Consider the following 22,645-nt stretch of genomic DNA (forward strand, 5'->3'; position numbering starts at 1 on the left):
CCGACCAGAATTTCCTAACGTCACAACTTGTGTGAATAGCTCGGTATACTCCAGATGGACGTTTGGATACGGAATCATCTGCAAGGCGTAAAGCCAATCCGGAGCGATGAAGAGTTTGGTCGCAGTCCCCTTCCCGGAGAGAAGCATCGAATGCAGCGCAGATTCAACGGGACCTACTCTACCGAGCTCGCCACCAATCCGGATGAAGTCTACGAAATTGCGTGCCAGAATGAGAGGTTCTCCGTGCCAGCAATGGGGGACTGTGTAGTATCTGATCTGCCTTCTTTCGACAGTACGACCGAGTATGATGTGCCGCCGGATGCGCAAAAGAAGTTGTGGAAGGCAGAGATCGCGCGGCTTCACACAGCGGTGGCCAGCCAGGACTCCGTCCCGACTTTCCAGGGCATGCAGAGGACCCCCCAGATCTCGGAGGGCTCGTACGAGGCACTGGCCTTTGTAGCAGACAGGTTCTGGGTGGGCATGAATGTCTGCCAGCACGACTATGAGGCGATGCTGCAGGAACACTTCCCCGAGATGTTTGACAAAGCCGAGCTGATGGGGTATCGAGGGACACTGCTGCGCGTGATGGACGACCCGGCGGAGGAGGGAGGCAAACCTCCTGCTGATACAATCGACACCGAGGAATATTTCATGTTTGTCGACTACGTGACAGCCGTGATGGCGTGGATCATGTGTCGGTCAGCATACGGGAGAAGCTTCCACGGCCATATCCTGGCGGCGCTTGCGAAACGCGCTACAAAGCTGAAGATCCTCTCGGCGGACATGGTGGAGTATGTCGAAAGATCCCTGGACGCCGTGCATCTGCCTCCAACCGCCTCCGAACTGACAGGACAGGGGGACGCCCGTCCTCCAGAGGTTCCCGGGGCTGATCGCCAGGGCTCTGACGCCTGGGGTGGTCTCAAGATGTTGGGACGAGGCCCAGACAACGCCGACACCAAGGCACCCCTTACGCGGACCGAGGGGGTGCGGAAGATGTACTTCATGCGCAACACCCGGTTCTACCCAGGGATCTGGACGGTCTCGCGGTACCTGCTGCTCTCATTACGCGGGCCCAGGCGGATGATCACCTCGTCCAGGATGCTGTTTGAATTGTGCTCCACGGTCTACGAAACCGGCCTCAGCGAATTTCCGACACTGGTCTTCCAGGACCGCGACGGGGAGTATCTCGCCTTATCGGATCGCAACACGCTCGCCTACTCGCGGCCCGTGTTCGAACTGGTGAGGTCATCCGTCAGCCAAATCAAAAGGCGATACGAGGTTTCGTCGGAAGACGAGTCGATCTACAACACAGCGGCAGCCGACCCTGACGTGATAACAACAATCGCATGGAATATGCCCACAGGGAGGGAGGAGCGCTCAGCAACAGCAGCCGCTTCATCACAGCAGGGCGAAATGCACGAGGAACGCTTTGATCTGCGGTCAATGGGCGATGTCGTCAATGTCCTCGTTCCACTCCAATTGACCAGCCCCACCATCAGCAAATGCCTATTTTATTTCATCCGGATGATAGTGTTCACCGAGGATCAGAACCCCGAGGATCCCATCGTTCCGCCACCTCCGGTCAAATTCAAGGCATACTACAGCCTGTGTACTCGGAAATATCAGTCTTACGCAGTCCTGCGCAAGCAAGCTGGGGTCTCGTCGCTTTCCAAGGCCCTCATCGCGCGCGATAAGCTCCTGACCGGAGACGAGATTGGCAACATCTCAGCCGACACGTACGTTTCCTACATGGAGGGTGGCCCTGGAAGGCTCAACGCCCTCCAGCGAAGGGTGGACCGGGAGCGCGTGGCGCAGCGGCTAAAAGAAATCGAACACGCGAGCGCCCAGATGAACGAGTGGGTGTTTGAAGAGGCAGGCGTCTTGGTCCGCTGTACCTGGTACCTCTGGACCGTGCTTGTCGGCTGCACCATCCTCGTCGGTGGCGGAGTCGCCATTGGCGTGTCAGTGGAGCGACGCATCCCGGGCGTTGATCCGTTCAACATCACCACCTACGCGTGGGTGCTGGCGGCATTCATCTTGCTCGTGGCGAAAAGTGTGCGCGTCGAGGACTGGCCCTGGCGCGACTTTCTTAGGGGCCGAGTGCTCTGCTGCAGCGTTTCAGAGTTGCACTCCATGACGGGCATCAACAAGCAGCTGATCTTAGCGAAGCTGCTGCACAACGAGGCAACCAGCATACTTACCACGCGGGGACCGTTCAACATCCCATTTGAGCGGAAGTCTAGCGACGGCTTCTCTATCGATGAGCCAATCACCATGTGGACCATGCTCCTCAGCGGACTGATTATGGTTCAAGTGCAGGCAGACCAAGGGACGGCGCTGGTCTGCCTGGATGCGCGCAAGGGAGCAACAGGTTCGCTCGTGAAACGGCAGAATATGCCTACTGAGTCGAAGAAGTACATCTACTGCGACCAGATGCCGCGCCAGGACGAGAAGAATCCAAATGAGGGTATTCGGTTCCGCCTGAATAGCGGTCCGATAGGCTGGCATCGGATTGATGGTCTGTACAACAATCACAACTGTGAATTTGTGTAGGATGATGTCGACCGTCAACAATATCAGTGACTGATTAATTCAATCTTCCAAGTTCCAACTTTATATGAGGATTAGCCAGCATTATTGCTCCACCACCTCCTAATATTACTTTAATTAATTATTTATCTTGCTTTACTTATTTAACCACCCTTTCCTAATATGGCCATCAGGCCGATTATAGGGTTCCTTACTGGTATAAATATTACTAGAGAAACCTTAGTTAGCAACTTAGATTCTTATTCTTATTTAAAGTTAAGAATCTAGAAGAAAGATACAGTTGACAGTTCTTACATGTATAGACAAGGTGTATCTGACACATTGTACAAATTTATGACAGTCTTGGAGTGAAGGTCGAATGTAATGATGATCTCTCTGTGTATCTATTCGAGAAGAAGGGCTTAATAATTCCTTCAAGCTGGGACCTTGGAAACGCTGTCCATCTCCCCTTGAAACTGTGAACCGTGGTGGATTGTCAAGCCAACTACGAAAACTTCACAACTTCAATATTATTCCCATCCAGATCCAGGATATAGGCCGCTATTATCATCAGTTCCAACACATTACAATACCTTAAAGTTCATAAAAGAATCAATGAAGAGAGAGATATACCATAATACCCCTCAAAAAAGGGCCGCACCCCAGGCGGCCCATTATCCCTCCCGCCCGCCTCAAGCCCCAATTTATGAAACTCATCCACCTGGCTGCGCTCCGAGGCATAGAAGGATATATGCACGGGGGTCGGCTTCTCGGCATGGTCATTCCCAGGGTTGGGCGTGTGTTTGCGAAGCCAGAAACAGGGGATCGGGGCTGAGGCTGAGGGTTCTGCGGGCCCGATTCCGACAACTTCGGGGAAGGCCATCGGTTTGAAGCCGAGCGGGCTGAGGGCTTTGAGGTAGAAGTCGACTGAGGAGGTGAGGTCGGAGACGCGGATTGAGACGTGGCCGAGCATTTTGGTTTTGGCTTTGGGGACGATAAGACAAGATCCGGGGGGGTTTGAGAAGATGGATGCGGGTGTGAGAAGTGATGTGTTGAAGAGGAGACGTCTGGCGCCTTTTATAAAATCAGCCCGCCGCTGGTCGCGAATACGAGCGCCACTTGGTGATCCGTGCTAAAGCAGGATATAATATGCGACCCGGGCGTGGAGAGAATTTAAAAAAGCTTTCCAATGGGTGATACGGAGAACAGGTTTGACAACGAGTGCTGATTGACAGACGTAATTTGCATTGACATATCATCTGTCTCTCCCAAAAGAGAAGCTTGTCCTTTAGCAAGGAGACGGGAGGCAGCATTAGAACCCGGTTGTCGAGCGCGCCTTAATTCCAATGCCCAATGTCTATATTTCCTGCATCAAAAGCTCCCTCACCTCTTCAGTTCTCGCATAAACCTCCATGGAAGCCCGCATATCCGCCGTTCAAGCCCCGTTCTCCAACAACACCGGCATGTTACTTCCGGACTCCTATATGTAGGGTGCTGTTGTCTTATCCAGCGTCCTATATCTTACCTGCCTTACCTTTTCATCCTCCCAGCATACTTGCAATGTTGATGAACGCGCATCCGATCTTCCTCCGTAGCAGTTGTCGTAGGTCTCGAAGTCTCAGGTAGTCTACCAGTACGTGGACTACCGTCCCTCCGAGCAAGGAGCACGCTGCCGGAAGCGGTCGCCGCGTCTAAATCCATAAAGAAGCGCCAGAACACCGGGTTCAAGGAAATAGATGTTGCCTTTGCCGTCAAGACACGCGTCACGCAGAACGGCACCACCAGAGATATAGACAAGATGAAATTTGAGATGGACGCGATTACCAGCAAAGCCTACGCCTTTGGTATCCCGTTGGCCTACGCATCTATAGAGACCGTACATGGGTCTTCTTCACCTTCTGCAGTAAATACTAACTCGTCTTAGCTAAGGAGGTATCCCCTTCTGCAACCTTCGACAATGGGAACATGCACTGTGGTGATACCCAATTTGGGGTATCTAGACTCCTTGAAAGTAAGATAGCACTTTTGCTTCTTTGCACTTTGTATGAATAACTCGCACAAGCTGCATATTTGCAATATCTGATTTTGCGCCGAAATTCTTCAACGGAATCCAATCGCAAGGAACGTTGAGTCCTTGAGTCCCTATTCTGTGTTAATCTCGATATTTCCTTGGTTTCGGTGTCTACCAGCTTCCAAATACGCCGTCAAACGGCGGCCTCAATGCCCATAGGCGTATTGTCAGCCGTACGTCTCGCAACCAGCGCAACATTTGACAACCTAAGTGTATTGAGGCCCAAATCGGAGGGGAATGCAAACTACTCTTGCATCCAGGCGCTAAATTGCTCAGACTGTACATTTGAACCGCAGATCACCATAGCTACACGTTTGCCGCGGTAACGCAACGGGTCTTCCAGAATTGCAGCCACGCCGAGCGCCGCTGAAGGTTCTACAACAAGAGACGCGGTTCGATAGAGCATCCGCATGCCTGTTACAATGCTATCCTCGTCGACCACGGGGATGTGGTCCGCGTTGGCCAGCAGATCGGCTAGTACCGCAGGACTAGGAAATCGGCCGGCGACACCGTCGGCGATGGTATCGGTGTGTTCGGTGTTCACAATCGATCGCGCACGCCAGGACAGGGCCATGGCGGGCGCGCCTTTTGGTTGGACGCACACGACTTCCGTTGCTGGCGACAAGGTCTTAAAGACATGGCCCACACCGGTAGCAAGAGCGCCTCCCCCAAGTGCGAGAAGAACGGCATCGATACGTTCGCCCCCTTCGAGAAGTTCGAGACCAATAGTCCCCGCGCCCTCGCAGGTGTCGAGGTTGTCGCTGTCCTCAACAAGAAACACATTATTATTGTCTGCAATTTCTCGGGCACGCTCACGGGCAGCCTCGAAGTCTCCCGCGACCTGTTCGACTGCTGCACCAAGCTTACGAATGCGATCTATCTTCGTAGCATTCGCGCTTGCGCTCGCGACCACTGTGACATTGACACCGTGTCTCCGGCCACTGTAAGCTAATGCCAGCCCGAGGTTGCCAGCGCTGGCGCAAACGACGACCTTTAAACTTTGGGTTCTTGCGAGGCGCGACATCACGACTTCGGTCCCACGTCCTTTAAAGCACCCGATCGGGTTCGCGGTCTCAAGTTTGATGACGATTTCGCAGCCTAGCAAGTCTCCAAGAGTGATACAATCGAATGCCGGGCTGTTGAGAAATTCCCTAGAGACACATTGTCGCGCCTGCAGAATGCGTCTAAGATCCAGTCTGGTGGCCGGTTGTGGAGCTTGGACGGAGCTCTCCTCCATTCCATTGAAAAACTGCATGAGGCAATCCTACGGCTGACAATTAGACTTGTGGACTTGTACATTATAGACACAAATCTTTGATCTGACTTCTTGGAATGCAGGAATGATTACCTCTCGCTTAGGAAGCATCTCCGCCTGCTAATCAGCCAATTCAAACACTATCAATTTCGGACCTTCTTTGGTAGATAAGCCTGCTGCACTGATGAAAATGAGAGATCCTGGCTGTTCAGCGGTTGAGTTCTGGTTGGGGTCAGGTGGTGTTTTCATGAGGGGTTCGTGTCAAAGTGTCAAATTGTCACTGTTGTCACAGATTGCTTCCACTGAAAAGCAGTTTCTGGCTCCCATATAACGTAATTCCCGACCGCCGAACAGCCAACCCGGCCGAGTGACCAACCGCCTCGATTTTCAACGCGCTGTTCAACACGTCGAATTCAAACCTCCACCATGCCACCAAAAGCATGTCAAAATCCTCGAAACTTGGTGGAGTAAGAGGGCAGGATCCAACTTGCAATTAAAGCTTTAAAAAAGTCTAAAATTTAAAATGTTAATCATGTAGCAAAGGCTTTTAATATTTTTTATATAATGCTCTACAAACAACTTGCTAGTTAACTATTTAATTAGAACTTTATGCAAATAGCTACAGGCTTTCTTAAATTTAGGAAGACTACCTAGTTAACTAGATAGTATCTTAGGATATATATAGGGTTCCTCCAAGGCACGCGCAGGTTTAGGAAATAGCTAATCTTCAGTAGATTCGACTTGTTCAACCCAACCCGCGAAACCCGCCAAGAAATGGGTTGGGTTAGTGGGTTTTTTAGTAACCCATGGGCAGGTTTCCAATCCCCATAACCCAACCCAAAACCCACTGGTTCATCTTCAAAGGCCATGGGTCAACCCCAAACCCGCGGGTTAACAAGTCTAAACTTTGCTACCATGCTATACCTGTAATTCTAGCTTAAACTATCTCTAGAGCAACTAGCTAATAAACAAGTAGCATCTTTATTAGCAGTCTAAATCTTAAGCCGAGACTTCTTATAGATATAATTCTGCCAGGCATCCAAAAGCAAATCTGCCGGGCGTCAACGAGCGGGGCGGGCGGCCAATCAGCGCCCGACTCCCAGGCGGGCCAATCAGGTGTGGGGGGAACCGAAGGCGGGGTGCGTTTGGTCAAGGACAAAGGAGCAGGGCGTAAGACAGCAGCGGGAGATAATACCAAATATGTACGATTTGCCAACGACGCAGGACCGTAAGCACTAATTGGTTCGATATCTGCTGGTGGGCGGCCTCAACTGACAGAAATTCTGTGAATCAAACGTTAAATGCGCACCCGACCTTCGTCTGCCCTCTCCGCGATCTATCCCAACTCTTCCTACCCTCTCTATATTTGAAGGCAGCAATAATTGGCACGTCTTTTCCGCAAGCACCGTCATGCCGCTGTACACTGAGCTACCCCCTCATGTCAAGGCCGTCGATATCCTCGTCGCCGGAGGTAAGCATAACATATCATTAACCACACACTGTCATGAAAAAAATTCACCCACTGATATTCTCCTGCTAGGTGGCACCGCGGGATGTATTGTTGCCTCGAGGCTCGCCGATACCGACCCAAACCTGTCCATCCTGGTTCTCGAAGCTGGCCCCAATGGAGCAGGCAATCCGCTCGTTGACTATCCCGCTTTTTTCTTCGGGAACCTACACCCGACCAGCAGCACGGCTACTTTCTACAAGAGCTCGAAGCCGGATATGGTCGTGCCCACGGCCAAGGTGTTGGGTGGTGGCTCGGCGATTAATATGATGCAGTATAGTCGGGCTCAGCGGGAGGATTGGGATTCGTGGCAGACGCCGGGCTGGTCTGCAGATGAGATTCTTCCATTTGCGAGGAAGGCATGTTTATCTTTATCTGCTCTTGACAAGGTCGGTGTAGATAGTAGTTGACGATAATCCAGCTCGAGACGTACCATGGCCCAGGAGCCAAGGAGGTCCATGGATCCGACGGCCCTATCCACGTTTCGGCAGGAACTTTCGTATCCCGTCGGTTTCAAGACGGGTTTGTTTCCGCGGCCGATCAGCTCGGATGGCCCGAGGCCAATGACCTCTCCGGCTTTGATGATCGGATCGGCGTCCAACGTGCGCTGCGATATACCTCCCCCGACGGGAAACGCCAGGACACGGCGTCAAGATACCTCCGCCCTCGACTGGAAGATGGCAAACACCCTAACCTCCATGTCGCCGTCGAGTCTCGAGTGGTGAAGCTTTTGGTTGAAAACGGGAAAGTGACCGGTGTGGTGTACAGACCGAAGGGTGATGATAATGGCATTGACCGCACTGTCCTCGTGCGCAGGCAGGTGGTTGTCTCCGCTGGAGCCTTTGGCACACCGGCTATCCTGGAGAGATCTGGCATCGGGAACCCGGATGTGCTCAAGCGCGCTGGCATCACGGAGGTTGTTGCGGATGTTCCTGGTGTTGGCCACGGATACCAGGATCACAACCTCCTTATATACACGTACAAGTCCGCTCTTGACCCGGAGGAAACCTTGGATGCTCTGAATCGAGGATCTTTGGATCCGGAGGAGCTGATCAAAGATCGCCATAGAATTCTGGGTTGGAACGGACAGGACGCGACGTCTAAGATTCGGCCTAATCAGCGGGATATCGATTCGTTTGATTCCAAGCTCAAGGAGCTCTGGAACAAAGACTACGCGAGTAACCCGAACAAGCCTCTCATGATCATGGCCCCTGTGTGTCTGTAAGTTAGTTACTGCCCAGGGGGAGGGCGGACTCAATTGACATTAAGGAAAAGAAAATACTGACTGTATTAGCTATCCCGCGCAACCGGATCAAATGCCCCCCGGGCAGTCCTTTGCCCTCACACTCTTCACCGTGTACCCTCTTTCCAGAGGGCACGTCCACATCACCGGCCGCGGACTCGACGACCCGGTCGACTTCAACGCCGGCTTCTTCTCCGACCCCAACGGGATCGACGTGAAGAAGCACCGCTGGGCCTACAAGAAACAGCGCGAGATCGCCCGCCGCATACCCGTCTTCCGCGGCGAATACCCCGAGAACCATCCCGCGTTCCCTGCTGCCTCGAAGGCAGCCGTGATCGACCACATAGAGGGCCCGCCAGACACTGAGATTCAAGATGTAGAGTACTCCGCCGCCGACGATGCAGCTATCGATGACTTTGTTCGGAAGAACGTCGGATCGACGTGGCACTCGCTGGGGACGTGTCGGATGGCGCCACGGGAGGAGGATGGTGTTGTGGATGCAAGTTTGAGCGTGTATGGGGTGCAGGGGTTGAAGGTGGCAGATCTGAGCATTGTTCCGCGGAATGTTGCGGCGAATACGAACAATACTGCGTTGGTTATTGGGGAGAAGGCAGCTGATATTCTTATCAAGGAGCTTGGTCTTGGAACCTCGTCTTCAAATATGTAGTGGAGGGCGTTTTGCTTCTTTCTTTCAGGTTATACATGATAAGTACAGAACCATCAACGTGAAGCCCCGCCTAGCAGGCCTTGCGCTCTTTGACAAAGAAGCTATCTAATGATAGGTGGAGCAGTATATGTGGAATATACCGCATTTGGGTAGCAGGATTCTGGTTGCATGCTGCATGACATGTGCTATGGAGCTGATGTCCGGCCGGGCCGTTGAGATTTCCGCTGTCAAATTCACTTCCAGGAACTGTTTTCTACCACCAAAAAGTAATGCGAGCATGGCACACATTGTAGTAGAGTGATAAGTAGATCTTTCTTTGACGTAAGATGGACTGGATAATGGCTGTCTTTTCTAACATGGGTAACGCAAGCAGCCCCTTTTAACGGGGCTCCATCCAGGCACCACTCCCGCTTGAGGTTCTTGATATTATAGTTGGACATGTCGACCCTTTCTTGTCGGGATTACTAGTATACAAACATTGATATTTTCTTCTCATGAAATAGCAACTTGAATCCCTCGAGATTTCTGCCCAAATGCTTCTCTGATTTTCTAAGCTCTCCAACCATTTCCTGGACATAATATGCATGTATATAAGGCATATAGGGCTAAGGCTACTTGATAATAACATACTAAAGTATGGCTGGCAGCCATGCTCCCTTCCAATCTTGCAACTTCACAATGCGATAAAGAGACTTGCAGCTATGCTTCCAATATATAACAACTTATGGTCCTTCTACTTGGGAAACTATCTCGAATCATAGTCATGGACGATGATCTTGCCACATATTTTAGGGACAATCCTTGCAAGTCTTGCAGCATGCAACCAGAATTACATCCAGATTAACATGCCAGGAGTGCCGTGTGAAAATAGGGAGTTATTACGCAACTCCCTAGATTCCAATGTCCATGGTAGCGATATTATCTGGCAAAATTTCCCAAACACGCGTGTCTTCCATCTGAGAATGCGAACAGTCTGTTACGGTATCTTTAATCTATATTAAAAGCGCCCATGTTTGGAGACCTTCCAAATCACGCTGCAACTCGAGCTAGTCAAGCCACCTGAGATTAATCTGGACATTTATGTTGTTAGCTGCCAGCATGGCGAACTTCTTGGGGGGTTGCTAGTAGCTTCGTTAGAGCCATCAGGGATCTTATGGTTTTCTTCTGGTCAGATGCTATACCTTTAAAGCCTCGAGTTCACGGTACCTGTTTTTAGGGATGGGCGAGAACGGTCACAAACCGATAGACTTGTTAAACCGTGGGTTTTGGGTTGACCCTGTTATCGAAGCGACGACCTCTCGTGTGCTTCTAACCCCAGGCTCTCACTCGGGACTTCTGAAGGGTTTGGATTGACTTGTCTTACCTAGTGTGATCATGTCCAACAAGTATAAGAACTTATTATAGTTAGGTTAAAGTCAAGATAAAAGGGCAGGACTAGTTTATAATATATATATTATAGCCTATAAAGTAAGTACTAGATAAGTTATTTTGCAAGATTCTTAAATAAGTTACTCTTAAATAATAGTTATATTAATCATGAAAATAGGAAAGCTAGATATAGTAGTAATAAGTGTCTTTAAGTATTTCCTGGCTTCTACTATTTTCCTACCTTTACTATAGTATACCAGGTAGTATACCTAATTAGGTCTTGTAGCCCTATATACTATTCTCCTATCCTTAAGAGGGTATACTAGAGGGTATACAATTATATGGTCTTCTATTAGGATAACTTTATTTACCATGTCTTTAAAGCAATTTGAAATTCTCCTTTATAATAATTCCTATTTCCTTTGTCCCTATAGTAGGTTCTAGTAATTATATAATAGCTATAGTTTCAAACTATAGTCCTTCTATTATACTTAGAGAATACATGGTATTTCCATGTAATAATAATTATTATTTATACAGGTGTGTGGTCTATAGGCTATAATCATATGGTATTATTTGTTCTTGTCTTAGGGTTGGGCAGTATTTATGATTATTAGTTTATTATTAAGGTTGGATTTAAATCTAGAATAGCTTTGGGCAACTAGGTTATAGTTTAAGGCTTCTTAACCTTAGCTTTCTACTTTATAACTCTGCTCTGCTAACTATTGGCTAAGGGTTTATAATACTATCTCTCCTTCTTTTAGTTTTTGTTTATAAAAGTATAAATAGTATAAACTCCCCTATTACTCCAAGATAGGTTCCTGTTTTTCTCTAAATTCTTTTATAATAGTTTATTATGCCTTTTAAGTAGAATTACCTTGCTAACCAAATTTAATAATCCAAATAGGTGTTATGAACCCTCAGCCTACAGTCAGCAGAGCGGAGTCACAAGGCAGAAAGTCAAGGCTGGGGAGCCTTGGGCCACAGACTGGCTACCAAGAGCCACTTTGGATTTAAATCTAATCTTAACAATAAACTAATAAACCTAAGTATTGCCTAATTTTAAGACAAGAACAAGTAATACTATAAGAATATAACCCATGGATTACATGCCTATATAGACAACAATTACTATTACAAGAAAATACTACATATCCTCTAAGTATAATAGAAAGACCATGGTTTGAAACTATAGCTATTATATAACTATTATAGCCTACTATAGAAATAAAGAAAATAGGAATTATTACAAGAAAGAATTTTAAATTGCTCCAAGGATATAGTAAATAAAGTTATTCTAGTAAAAGACTATATAACTATATACTATCTAGTATACTATCTTAAGGATAGAAAAATAGTATATAGAATCTGGTAACCTAATTAGATATACTATTAGGTATACTATCTTAAGAATAGAAAAATAGTAGAAACTTGGGAATACTTAAGGATGCTTATTACTACTATATCTAGCTTTCCTATTTTTGTAATTAATACTACTATTATTTTAGAGTAACCTGCTTTAAGAATTTTTGCAAAGTAACTTGTCTAGTACTTACTTTATAGATTATAGTATATATACTATAAGCTAGCCCTATTTTTTTACCTTGACTTTTATCTAACTATAACAAGTCCCTATACTTGTTAGATATAATTATACTAGATAAAACAAGTTAATCTAAATCTTTCTAAAATCCTATATAAGAGTCTGGGGTTAGAAGTATATAAGAGATTATTACTTTAATAATAAATTAATCACTAGTTAGTACAAGTTATATCTTAGATTAACTTAAAGCTACTAATATAATATCTTAATACTAGTACCAAGCTACTATACTTCTAGAGAGTAAAACCTTGTAGGAGACTATTGCTAGAATACAAGTATAACTTAACAAGCAAACTAGGATTATTAATCAGGTTACTAGTAACCTGAACTAGTAATTTAATATATCTAAAAATAATAAAACTTCTAAGAAATATTAAAAGATACTAGAGCAGCTCTAGGACTATATTCTTATACTTAAGACTAAACTTAGGACTAAGGCCTTGAAGGTCAAGGTGCCTAAACTCTTTAATAGCACTTGGACCAAGCTATACTTTTTTCTTATATAAATATAGACCTTTATTAATATTAACTAGGATAAATTAGTTAGCAAGACTAACAAGGTTATGTTTATATCTACCTATCTTAAAGAAAAAGTATATAAGTAGTTTAAGCCTTTTATAAGAGAATAGTAGGAAGCTAGAGAAGATAGAGATAAACTAGCTAGTAATACTAGGCAGCTATTTACAAGCTACAACTACTTTAAGGAGCAGCTTACTTGTGTCTTTGGAGATATTAATAAAACCTGTAATACTAAAAAGTAGATTAGGAAGATATACTAATCTAAAAGGGATATAAGCATATTTATCTTGGAGTTCTAATAAATCATGTTATACCTAATATGGGAAGACAATACTTTTATATACTATTTCAAGAGAGCTCTAGATTATAATATCTAGAAGAAAATAGCATTTTTACCTAGGCCTAATATCCTGGTAGGGATATATAACCTAGTATTTAGAATAGGGAACTAGCTTAAAGAGCTAAGGGAATAACAAGGCCAACAAAACCACAGGGGATACTATTCTAGAAAAAATTGGGGCAAACACAATAGCTATTATACTAATAATAACTAATAACTCTAGACTAGACTCTAGGGAAATAGTAATCTATATAGATCTTAACCTATAGACTTGGATATAATAATCTCTAAGATAGAACAAGATTGTTGCTAGAAGAAGAATCTATACTTTTCCTATAGTAAATCTAGTTATAGGGTAGTAGACTATAAAAAGTAGAAATAGTATGGCTAGAGATCCCAAAAGGGAGCTAGATAATATTAACTAAGGGCCATGCAAGAAGTTGTGATACTAAACATAACTAGGAAGTAGGATAATAATGCTAGCAAGACACCTATTATAACTAATAATTCCCTGGAAGAGGCTAAAGGAGCCTTAGCTTAGGACAAGCATGCTATAATAAATGATACCCAGGATATTGCTAGAAGAAGGTAAAGCATACCTCTAGCAGCTTGGAATAAGCTAGGACAAAATGCTAAAGGACAGGATCTAGACCTTGCGCCAAACCTACTAGAGGCAATGGCCATGCTACCTAGGAACATGGGAATAGATATTAGAGGGTGTGTTAAGTGAATTACTAATATTGCTAGAAAGGTATGTAAAAAGGAAAAGATGCTTAAGGTAATAACTAAAATTCTTGCAAGTATTAAAAAAATAATTAAGCAGCTAGATAGAATCCTCTAAAAAGAATCACTATACCAGCCAAAACATTAGCTTAGTGCCATGATTTCGCGAACCAATAAAAAAGAAGCTAAGAGGATAGGTAGGTCCTACTATAATAAAGCTACTAATAACAAGCTAGTTTAGGAGGGAAAATATAGCAACTTTCCTATAATTATATAGAAAGTTAACCTGCTTGATAAATAATATAGAATATAGCTAGAAGGCCTTAAACCTAGCAAGAAGGAACCTAGTAGTAGGTTTATAATCCTAAAAGAAAAAACCCTATAGAAAAATAATACTAAAGAATACAAACCATGCTAGTATTAGTTATGGGCTATTAGACTATGCAAGAATAAATAATACTAGAGATAATAACTTAAGTCTTTAAAGACTAGCAAAGACAAGCTTGCCTATTAGATAGATAATATTATTATAGCCATGTAGAAAGACCCTTGAAAACTTACTAAAGGCTTAAGAGATTTCTTTAATTAGTACCTATATTAGGACCTGATGTGTTGGGAAAGAACTAAGGATTATTAATAGAAATATATTAAAACTTGTGACAAGTACCTAGAAACTTATATTATTTATAGAAGGAATAATAGTAACTATTACTTGTAACTATACAAACTATCTAATAAGTAGTCCTAGGAATCTAGAAAACATCTACTATACTAGCAAGATTAGTATAAATATATTAATATTAATATATGGTATTCTAGGCATAATAATATACTATAGCTAACATGCTATAACTTATACTATATATACTATAAAGATATTAAGTAAATTATATACTACTAGCTAAAATAACCAAGAATAATTAACTAGAATAACTTGTATCTATATTAAAAAAAGTAATATTTATATAAATTATACTAGCAATACTTAGAGCATGGGATATACTATTAAATAACTTACTATAAGGATTACTATATTATATACTACTAGGCTAAGCTTGGAAACTACTTTCTATACCTAAAGCAAGGGGAACAGGTACTAAAATAGGAAGAATAGTACCTTATAGCTACCAAGACTTAGGTAGAAAGGTACTTTACTTAACTTGCTAAAATACAAGGAAAGCAAGCCTATATCTTGATTAACTTAGGAGCTATAGGAAACTATATTAGCCTAGGTTTTGTGGAAAAACTAGGGATTAGGAGTATTTAAAAAGAAATACTAATACCTATAGCAGGACTAAACAGGGAAAACCTGGGAAATATCTTGTTAATAGTTAAGTTAGGATCTCTGCCTGTTATAATAAAGGAGAGGACTTTTAAACTAAGTTTTAATATTATACCCTTGGGCAAGTATAATATAGTATTAGGGATTCTATAGCTCAAGAATCTCAACCTAGATATTAACTAGATTAAAAGGAAGATCTAGTAGAGAAATAACAAATAGCCTAAGAAGTAAAAAGGACTAGAAGGGGCTAGTATCCTATAATATGCTTATATAGTAAAGTATAAAACCAAGCAATTTATAGGGGGATTAAAGACTAGTAACTAATCTACAGGTACTAAGAGTCTAGTAAAACAAATTATTATAGTAATATTAAGACTATTAGGGAGGATATGGCTAATAAACTTATCTAGTTAGGCTACTAGCAATATTATAGATAGCAAAATTATCATAAATAGTAAAAAAATAAGATTTCAGGGGATACTAGCTATAAGTAACTAGATCTATAAGGAACTAACTATCCTAGATAAGTATAGTTGATTCTAGGATATATTTTAATAATCTAACAAACTAGAGTTACTACCTTATAGGCCTTATGATTATACTATACCTATTAAGAAAGGTGTTAAATTAAACTATAAATAGATTCTATTACTAAATAACCAAGAATCTAGAGTATTAAAGAAATATATTAACAACTAGCTTAAGAAAGGAAATATCTAGTTTTTATACTTACTTATAGAATATAGAGTCCTATTTATACTAAAAAAAAATAGAAGTAATTAACTATATATTAACTTCTAACTACTTAATAATATAACTATCAAGAACTAATACCTGCTACTCTTGATTCAAGAAATTCAGGATAAAATCTAAGAGGTAGCATGGTTTACCAAGTTTAATATTACTAATACTTACTACTATATTAGAATTATAAAAGAAGAAAAATAAAAAACAGTATTTTAAATAAAATTTAGCTTTTATAAATACCTAGTAATGCTATTTAGGCTTACTAATATACTACTAATATTTTAAAGGTTTATTAATAAAGTGCTAAAGCCTAAAAATAAAGAAGATAAAGAAGAGGAAGAGGATAATAGGGAGAATTTATCTTAACTAATAAATAAATTTGCGCTTGCATACCTTGATAATATATTAGTCTTCTTAAAAGACAGGAAATAGCATGTAAAGCATGTTAAGCAAGTCTTTAGAAAAATAAAAAAAGCCAAACTATAGTATAAACTTAAGAAATATAAATTTTATATCCAAGAAACTAAGTTCCTAGGCTACTAGATTATTATAAACAGGCTAAAACCCAAAGCCTTTAAAGTAATAGCTATTAGGAAATAGCCTGTGCTAAAAAACCTGAAAAAACTGTAATAGTTTCTAGAACTCTTGAATTACTATTAAAGGTATATTAACTAATACATGTTTTATATAGTACCTTTATTTAAGCTATTTTAAAAAGAACAAGCATATAAATAGATAAAAGAATAATAAAAAACTTTTAATACTATAAAAGAAGCTATTATAATAGTACTAATTATGCTATAATACAACCTAGAGCTACCTATAATACTAGAAACTAATATATTAGATTATACTATTAGGGCAAGAATAATCTAGTCAGGACTAGATAGTAAACCAAGACTAGTAGGATTCTAGTCAAGAAAACTAATAAGGCCTGAAATAAACTATAATATTTATAACAAAGAACTGCTAGCTATTATAGTAGTATTTAAATATTAGAAAGTCTATTTACAAGGAGTAAGATATACTATTACTATAAAATCTAATTACAAAAATCTTACCTACTTTATAATAACTAAAGAGTTAACAAGGAGACAGGCAAGATAGGTAGAGTTATTTTTATAATATAACTACAAGATTAAGTATTATAAGGGCATGGAGAATAGCCAAGCTAATATCTTTAGCAGGTAACTAGATTACAAGGATAAGACTAGGGAACCTTGACTAGCAATCCTAAAGAGAAACAAGGATAGAATACTTGGAAATAATCCTATAATCCTAGTAGCTACTATATAATTATTAAGAACCATAATTAATATAATTAAAAAAGCTATAAAGAATAACAAACTAATATAACAAGTCTTTATATTAATACTAGAAGCACTAGAAAAGGATAGGATTCTTTAAATCAAGAGACTTATCTATATTTTACTAATACTTGTTCTACAAGTTATTAAGGAATATTATAATATACTAGTATATAGATATTTTAGTATAGACTAAATATATAAATATATTAGATATAACTACTACTTCTAGAACATGAGAAAAAGGGTTGAAAACTATATTAATAATTATAAAGTATATCTATAGGATAAATTAAAGCAGTATATACTATATAGAAAACTATAGAACCTAGAGGTCCTATAGCAATTATAGGAATAGATTATAGTTAACTTTATTAGACTATTACTAGAAATATAATAAGGAAAGGAAAAATATAACTATCTTATAATAATCTTGGACTAATTAATAAAGTATATTTACTTGGAACTAATATAAACAAATATAATAGCAAAAGAAATAGTAACCATCTTTATTAATATAATTGTTATAAACTATAGAATACTAAAATATATTATATTAAACTAAGACAAGCTATTTATATCTAAGTTTTAGAAATTAGTAACTAATATTATAGGAATTAAACTATATATAACTACTATATATAGACTATAATTAAACAGGCAAACTAAGAGAGTTAACTAGATAATTAAGTAATACCTATAATATTATATAAACTATATATAAGATAACTAGGAAGAGCAACTACCTATAGCTTAGTTTGTATATAATAATTTAATCTATAGTATAATAGGAATAACACCTTTTAAAGTAAATTATAGATATTACCTAAGCTTGCATAGTAAACTAATCTAAAAAGAACTAGTTATAGAAGAAGCTAATTACTTCATGTGGAAACTCAAGGGAATCCAAATATAACTTACCCGGGATCTTGAGTTTATTAACCTTAAAATAAAGCTTTACTATAATAAAGGGCGTTAAAAGGTACCAGACTTTAAAAAGGGGGAGAAAGTATTTCTACTCTATAGAAATATTAAAACTAAATAACCAAGTTAGAAACTCAACTATGTACAAATTAGACCATTTAAAATTGACAAGAAATTAGGGCCAGTTAACTATTAATTAAAGCTACCTAAATCCATAAAAAAGATACACCTAGTATTCTATATATTGCTATTAGAACTAGCACTAGAGAATGCTAAAATTGCTAATAATATTAAAATTAAAGAAGAGGAACAGGAGTATAAAGTTAAGAAAATCCTGGACTACTAAAAAATCAGCAGGTAATTGCAATATCTTATATAGTAGAAGGGATATAATACCTTAGAAAATACTTGGGAACCTATTAAGAACTTGATAGGCTGTACCTAGAAGGTTTAGAAATACTACTAGTAGTATCTAGCATGAAAAAGTCAATATTCTATCAGAAGGATAGAGACCTAATTATCTAAGTTAGACTAGGATTATCTAATATAGTAGCAAGTTAAGTAGTAACCTTATGCTTGTTAGCAAGGCACTCTAGCTCTTGGAGATCCTTAGTAGTTAAAGGATCCTTTTTATCTAACTAATCTATTATAGTTGTATTATGATCTAATATCCTTGACCTATACTCTTTAAGAAACCTCTCTTATTTTTGCAATTAAAGAATCTTGGATATAGTCTCTTGCATTTTTTAAAAATATTCTAGTTACAAGCACTAGGCCTCCTCTAAATTAGTAGATACTTTTACTTGATTTTATTTAAGATTATTCTACTACTTTTTAGTATAAAATTGTTTTTTATATTTCTAACTACAACAAGTACATAATATATAATTTTGACTTTTTAAATCTATTATACAAACCATGCTATACAAGAAATAATATTTACAGGAGTTATTAATAGGGACACTATTAGTAGAAATCTATTTAAACTAACAAAGATGATTAGCAAGGTGATTCTACTTGAAAGGTATAGTAAACTATTATAAAGAAAATTTAAGAAAATAAGAGACTTACTAAAATAATAGAGAAATCTATACTATTTATATTTTTATAGACAAAAACTAAAAAAGAGGGAGATAGTATTATAAACCCTTAGCCTATAGTTAGTAGAGCAGAATTATAAAGTAGAAAGTTAAGGCTAGGAAGCCTTGGGCCATAGACTAGCTACCAAGAGCTACTTTGGATTTAAATCTAATCTTGATAATAAACTAATAAACCTAAGTATTACCTAACTCCAAGACAAGAACAAGTAATACTATAAAAATATAACCTATAAACTACATGCCTATATAGATAACAATTACTATTATAAGGAAATACTATATATTCTCTAAGTATAATAGAAAGACTATAGTTTAAAATTATGGCTACCACGTGACTACTATAGCCTACTACAGGAATAAAGGAAATAGGAATTATTACAAGGGAGAATTTTGAATTACTTTAAGGATATAATAAATAAAATTATTCTAATAAAAAACTATATAATTATATACTATCTAGTATACTATCTTAAGGGTAGGAAAATAATATATAGGACTTGGTAACCTGATTAGATATATTATTAGATATACTATTTTAAGGGTAGGAAAATAGTAGGAACTTGGGAATACTTAAGGATACTTATTACTATTATATCTAGCTTTCCTATCTTTATAATTAATACTACTATTATTCTAGAGTAACCTATTTTAAGAATTTTTATAAAGTAACTTATCTAGTACTTATTCTACAGGCTATAGTATATATATTATAGGCTAGCCCTGCCCTTTTACCTTGACTTCTACTTGACTATAACAAGTCCCCATACTTGTTAGATGTAATTGCACTAGGTAAGACAAGTTAATCCAAATCCTTCTGAAGTCCCGTGTGAGAGCCCGGGGTTAGAAGCGCATGAGAGGTCGTCACTTCGATAACAATAGGTTTCTTTTAATAGTATTCCTGTCAACAATTCTTGTAAATATTATTTCCTGCATGGTATAGTCTATATAATAGATTTAAAAAGTTAAAACTAGTTATATAGTCGCAACCGCTTTGCCAGGAAACAATGCTGAAAATATGGTTGCGCAGAGAGCTCTCATGACGCACTTTTGTCGCCCCGCCCCGTTTTGCCCGTGCTCGCCCCTAGTCTTGCTAGTTTTGCCTGGAATTTGGGTACTGTTTGAAAGCCTGCCTGCTGTATTCTTCTATTCTCCCTTTATTACCTTCTTTTTCTCCTAGGAATCCCGTGAAAGAGGTCATGCAAATAATTTACTATACTTTAAGTAGGATTTGCTATAATAGGAGTGCTAGGCCTGTTTAGGCCATTAATCTCTTTCCCTATATTTTTAATATTTTGCCCTGCCTATTGTTCCCCTCTATTATTGTCTATCCTTATTATCCAACCTGATTAGAGGGCTCTTCTTCTTCCTGTCTAGCTATAATAATTCTAGGAATAGATATAAGAACCCTTGCAGGGATAGATATATTTAAAATCAAATCCTATTAGTTTATCTATAATATATTTACCAAGGACAAGTACCCGTGTGATCCTTCTTCCATATAAACTAGATAGGAGATTAAAAATCAGCTTATAGATAATTAATTTAGTTAACTAACTATTAGAGGGTATTTACAGGGCAAGTTATAATAAATTAACCCAGGCTCCTGTGGTGCATTGTAGTCTCTTTTATTAGCAGGTTTATATAGGGATATGCCTATTGCGTGGCCTAGACTCTAACTAATACATTATTATATATATATAATCTCTTCATGGCTACCTATGATACAATCCAACTACCTAACTAATCCATAAGAAACAGTGCCTGTAACATCTATAAACCAGGAATTTTATTAAGTTATAGTATAGTAAACAAGTAAATATAAAGGCTCTTGCTATACTCTTGCTATAAAATTATAATCAAATTTTGCTATTATAATTACTTCTTCTTCTTTATAACCTATTGCCCCCCCCTCCCTCTTCCCAAATCCTTCCCTTCCCGCGTGGCTTTCTTTTGTTGCTTTTTTGCTAGTAATATTATATCCCCTCTAGTAGCCTTTGGCACTAGCTATTTCTGTATTATTTTTCTAACCCAACTCTTGCTCTTGTTATTCTTGGCCCCTAACATGGCCTGGTTAGTATCTATATTCCCTTTGCTCTTTTTATTATAACTAGACAGGCAGAACTCCTTGTTCTAGTTATTCTTGGGTAGGGATACTAACTAGATAGAGCTAAGCTTGGAAATTAGCATGCTTGCCCTGCTACTTGCCCTGCTGGTTACTTCTACCCCCTCCTGCCCTTAAACCCCGTGTTAGTTAGTAACCTGCCTTGATTTATTTACTATAGGAAAGGCTGGTTTGGTCTATACCTGTTCTATTAGCCCCTTCTCTTCTAGTCCCTGTAGCTTTGCCTATGGTTTTACCTATAGTTTCCCTTATAGTTTCGCCTGGGGCTATAGCTTTGGCTTTAGCTTGGTTAATGTCTCTAGTCCCTTCCCCTGCACTACCCCTACCCGCATGGTTTTAGGTATGGCCCTTATTAGCATGTTAGTACTGCTTGTTATCTGTAATAATAGCTATTAGTAGAATCTACTACTCTTGCCATGCAGCAATATCTGCTTATATTTCTTGCCCTATATTTATGGTTAGTATTATACTATATAGTACTGTATTACACGGGCTTACTCCTGCCTATATTTTTTTAACTATAGTTAAAAGCTAGGCTCCCATGTTTATTATGGTTAAGAAGTCTAGTTACACAAGGGGAACCTACTAGCTATCTTCCTTTTACTATCTATAAATTATAGCTAAGATCTAGGGGGTCTCTAAATATTAGGCATGTTTATAGCTGCTTAAAGGTAGCCTGCAGCTTCTTATCTACAAGTATCTTGACTATTATAATCTTGCAGTCTTTTATAGTTACCTTGTCTATATCCTTCCCTTCCTTTACTACTACTAGTACCATGGGCAGGGTAGCTACCTGCTTAGCCATCCTGCCTGGGTTAAGTCTAGTACCTACCTGTAGCAAAATCTTGACAATATTATTCTATTCTAGGTACTACTAGATTATATAGTTCTAGAATAGGACCCAGACTTTTTATTTCTAGACCTGCCTAATATAGTATACCCTCCTAATTACCTAGAGTTATATATTAAAGTTAGGAGGTAATTTTAAGAGCATGATATAGCTATAGTTGGTATATAAATTAAATCCTAATACCCTACAAGCAAAGGTAGTTAATAATACCTAACAGGTACTTTTTACTAAGTTAAAGTATGCTACTACTACTAATCTCTTCTTGCTTGTTTACCCAGACTAAAAGACTATATACTCTACTCCAAGTATATTAAGAAATATCTTTATAACCCAGGCCACAAGTAGCTAATATATAAAGATAATAAACTAGGGCAGGGGTACTTGTAGTAGGACTGCCTAAACACAAAGGACTTCCTGCCACCACGGGAGGTCCCGGGGGGGTGGGCGTCCGCAGAGTCACCGTGCCCCCCGCAGAGTCACCGGGCCGG

The 22,645-nt window shown here is 39.9% G+C and overlaps 4 protein-coding genes across 4 annotated transcripts; 2 read left to right on the forward strand and 2 right to left on the reverse strand.

The window, feature by feature from the left end:
• Window positions 1-54: 54 nt before the first annotated feature.
• Window positions 55-2,553, forward strand: BJX67DRAFT_381142 (uncharacterized protein; the record flags this gene model as incomplete). The annotated part of the gene is made up of 1 exon (XM_071032969.1): window positions 55-2,553. One exon carries the CDS (start codon window positions 55-57, stop codon window positions 2,551-2,553), a length of 2,499 nt encoding a protein of 832 aa, XP_070886420.1.
• A 276-nt stretch (window positions 2,554-2,829) lies between these two features.
• On the reverse strand, window positions 2,830-3,599 carry BJX67DRAFT_353102 (VOC family protein). Its single transcript, XM_071029092.1, has 2 exons — window positions 3,163-3,599; window positions 2,830-3,090 (listed from the first exon to the last, which is right to left on the reverse strand). Exons 1-2 carry the CDS (start codon window positions 3,500-3,502, stop codon window positions 3,035-3,037), a joined length of 396 nt encoding a protein of 131 aa, XP_070886421.1. The 5' UTR covers window positions 3,503-3,599; the 3' UTR covers window positions 2,830-3,034.
• A 744-nt stretch (window positions 3,600-4,343) lies between these two features.
• Window positions 4,344-6,150, reverse strand: BJX67DRAFT_353103 (threonine ammonia-lyase). Its single transcript, XM_071029093.1, has 2 exons — window positions 5,949-6,150; window positions 4,344-5,864 (listed from the first exon to the last, which is right to left on the reverse strand). Exons 1-2 carry the CDS (start codon window positions 5,964-5,966, stop codon window positions 4,845-4,847), a joined length of 1,038 nt encoding a protein of 345 aa, XP_070886422.1. The 5' UTR covers window positions 5,967-6,150; the 3' UTR covers window positions 4,344-4,844.
• Window positions 6,151-7,083: 933 nt separating this feature from the next.
• On the forward strand, window positions 7,084-9,549 carry BJX67DRAFT_353105 (GMC family oxidoreductase). The gene is made up of 4 exons (XM_071029094.1): window positions 7,084-7,326; window positions 7,396-7,721; window positions 7,784-8,583; window positions 8,657-9,549. The coding sequence occupies exons 1-4, from the start codon at window positions 7,266-7,268 to the stop codon at window positions 9,270-9,272; spliced, it is 1,803 nt and encodes a 600-aa protein (XP_070886423.1). The 5' UTR covers window positions 7,084-7,265; the 3' UTR covers window positions 9,273-9,549.
• The last annotated feature ends 13,096 nt before the right edge of the window (window positions 9,550-22,645 follow it).

Source organism: Aspergillus lucknowensis (assembly GCF_044049455.1).
Source record: "Aspergillus lucknowensis strain CBS 449.75 chromosome Unknown BJX67scaffold_19, whole genome shotgun sequence".
Classification (NCBI taxonomy): Eukaryota; Fungi; Ascomycota; class Eurotiomycetes; order Eurotiales; family Aspergillaceae; genus Aspergillus; species Aspergillus lucknowensis.

Bases quoted from the DNA above. Each gene is read 5' to 3' on its own strand.
- BJX67DRAFT_353105 (XM_071029094.1), top strand. From the start codon at position 7,266: ATGCCGCTGTACACTGAGCTACCCCCTCATGTCAAGGCCGTCGATATC. The intron at 7,722-7,783 runs GCATGTTTATCT...ACGATAATCCAG, and splicing joins TTCTTCCATTTGCGAGGAAG to CTCGAGACGTACCATGGCCC. The intron at 8,584-8,656 runs GTAAGTTAGTTA...TGACTGTATTAG, and splicing joins ATCATGGCCCCTGTGTGTCT to CTATCCCGCGCAACCGGATC.
- BJX67DRAFT_353102 (XM_071029092.1), bottom strand. From the start codon at position 3,502: ATGCTCGGCCACGTCTCAATCCGCGTCTCCGACCTCACCTCCTCAGTC. The intron at 3,091-3,162 runs GTATATCTCTCT...TGATGATAATAG, and splicing joins CTTTTTTGAGGGGTATTATG to CGGCCTATATCCTGGATCTG.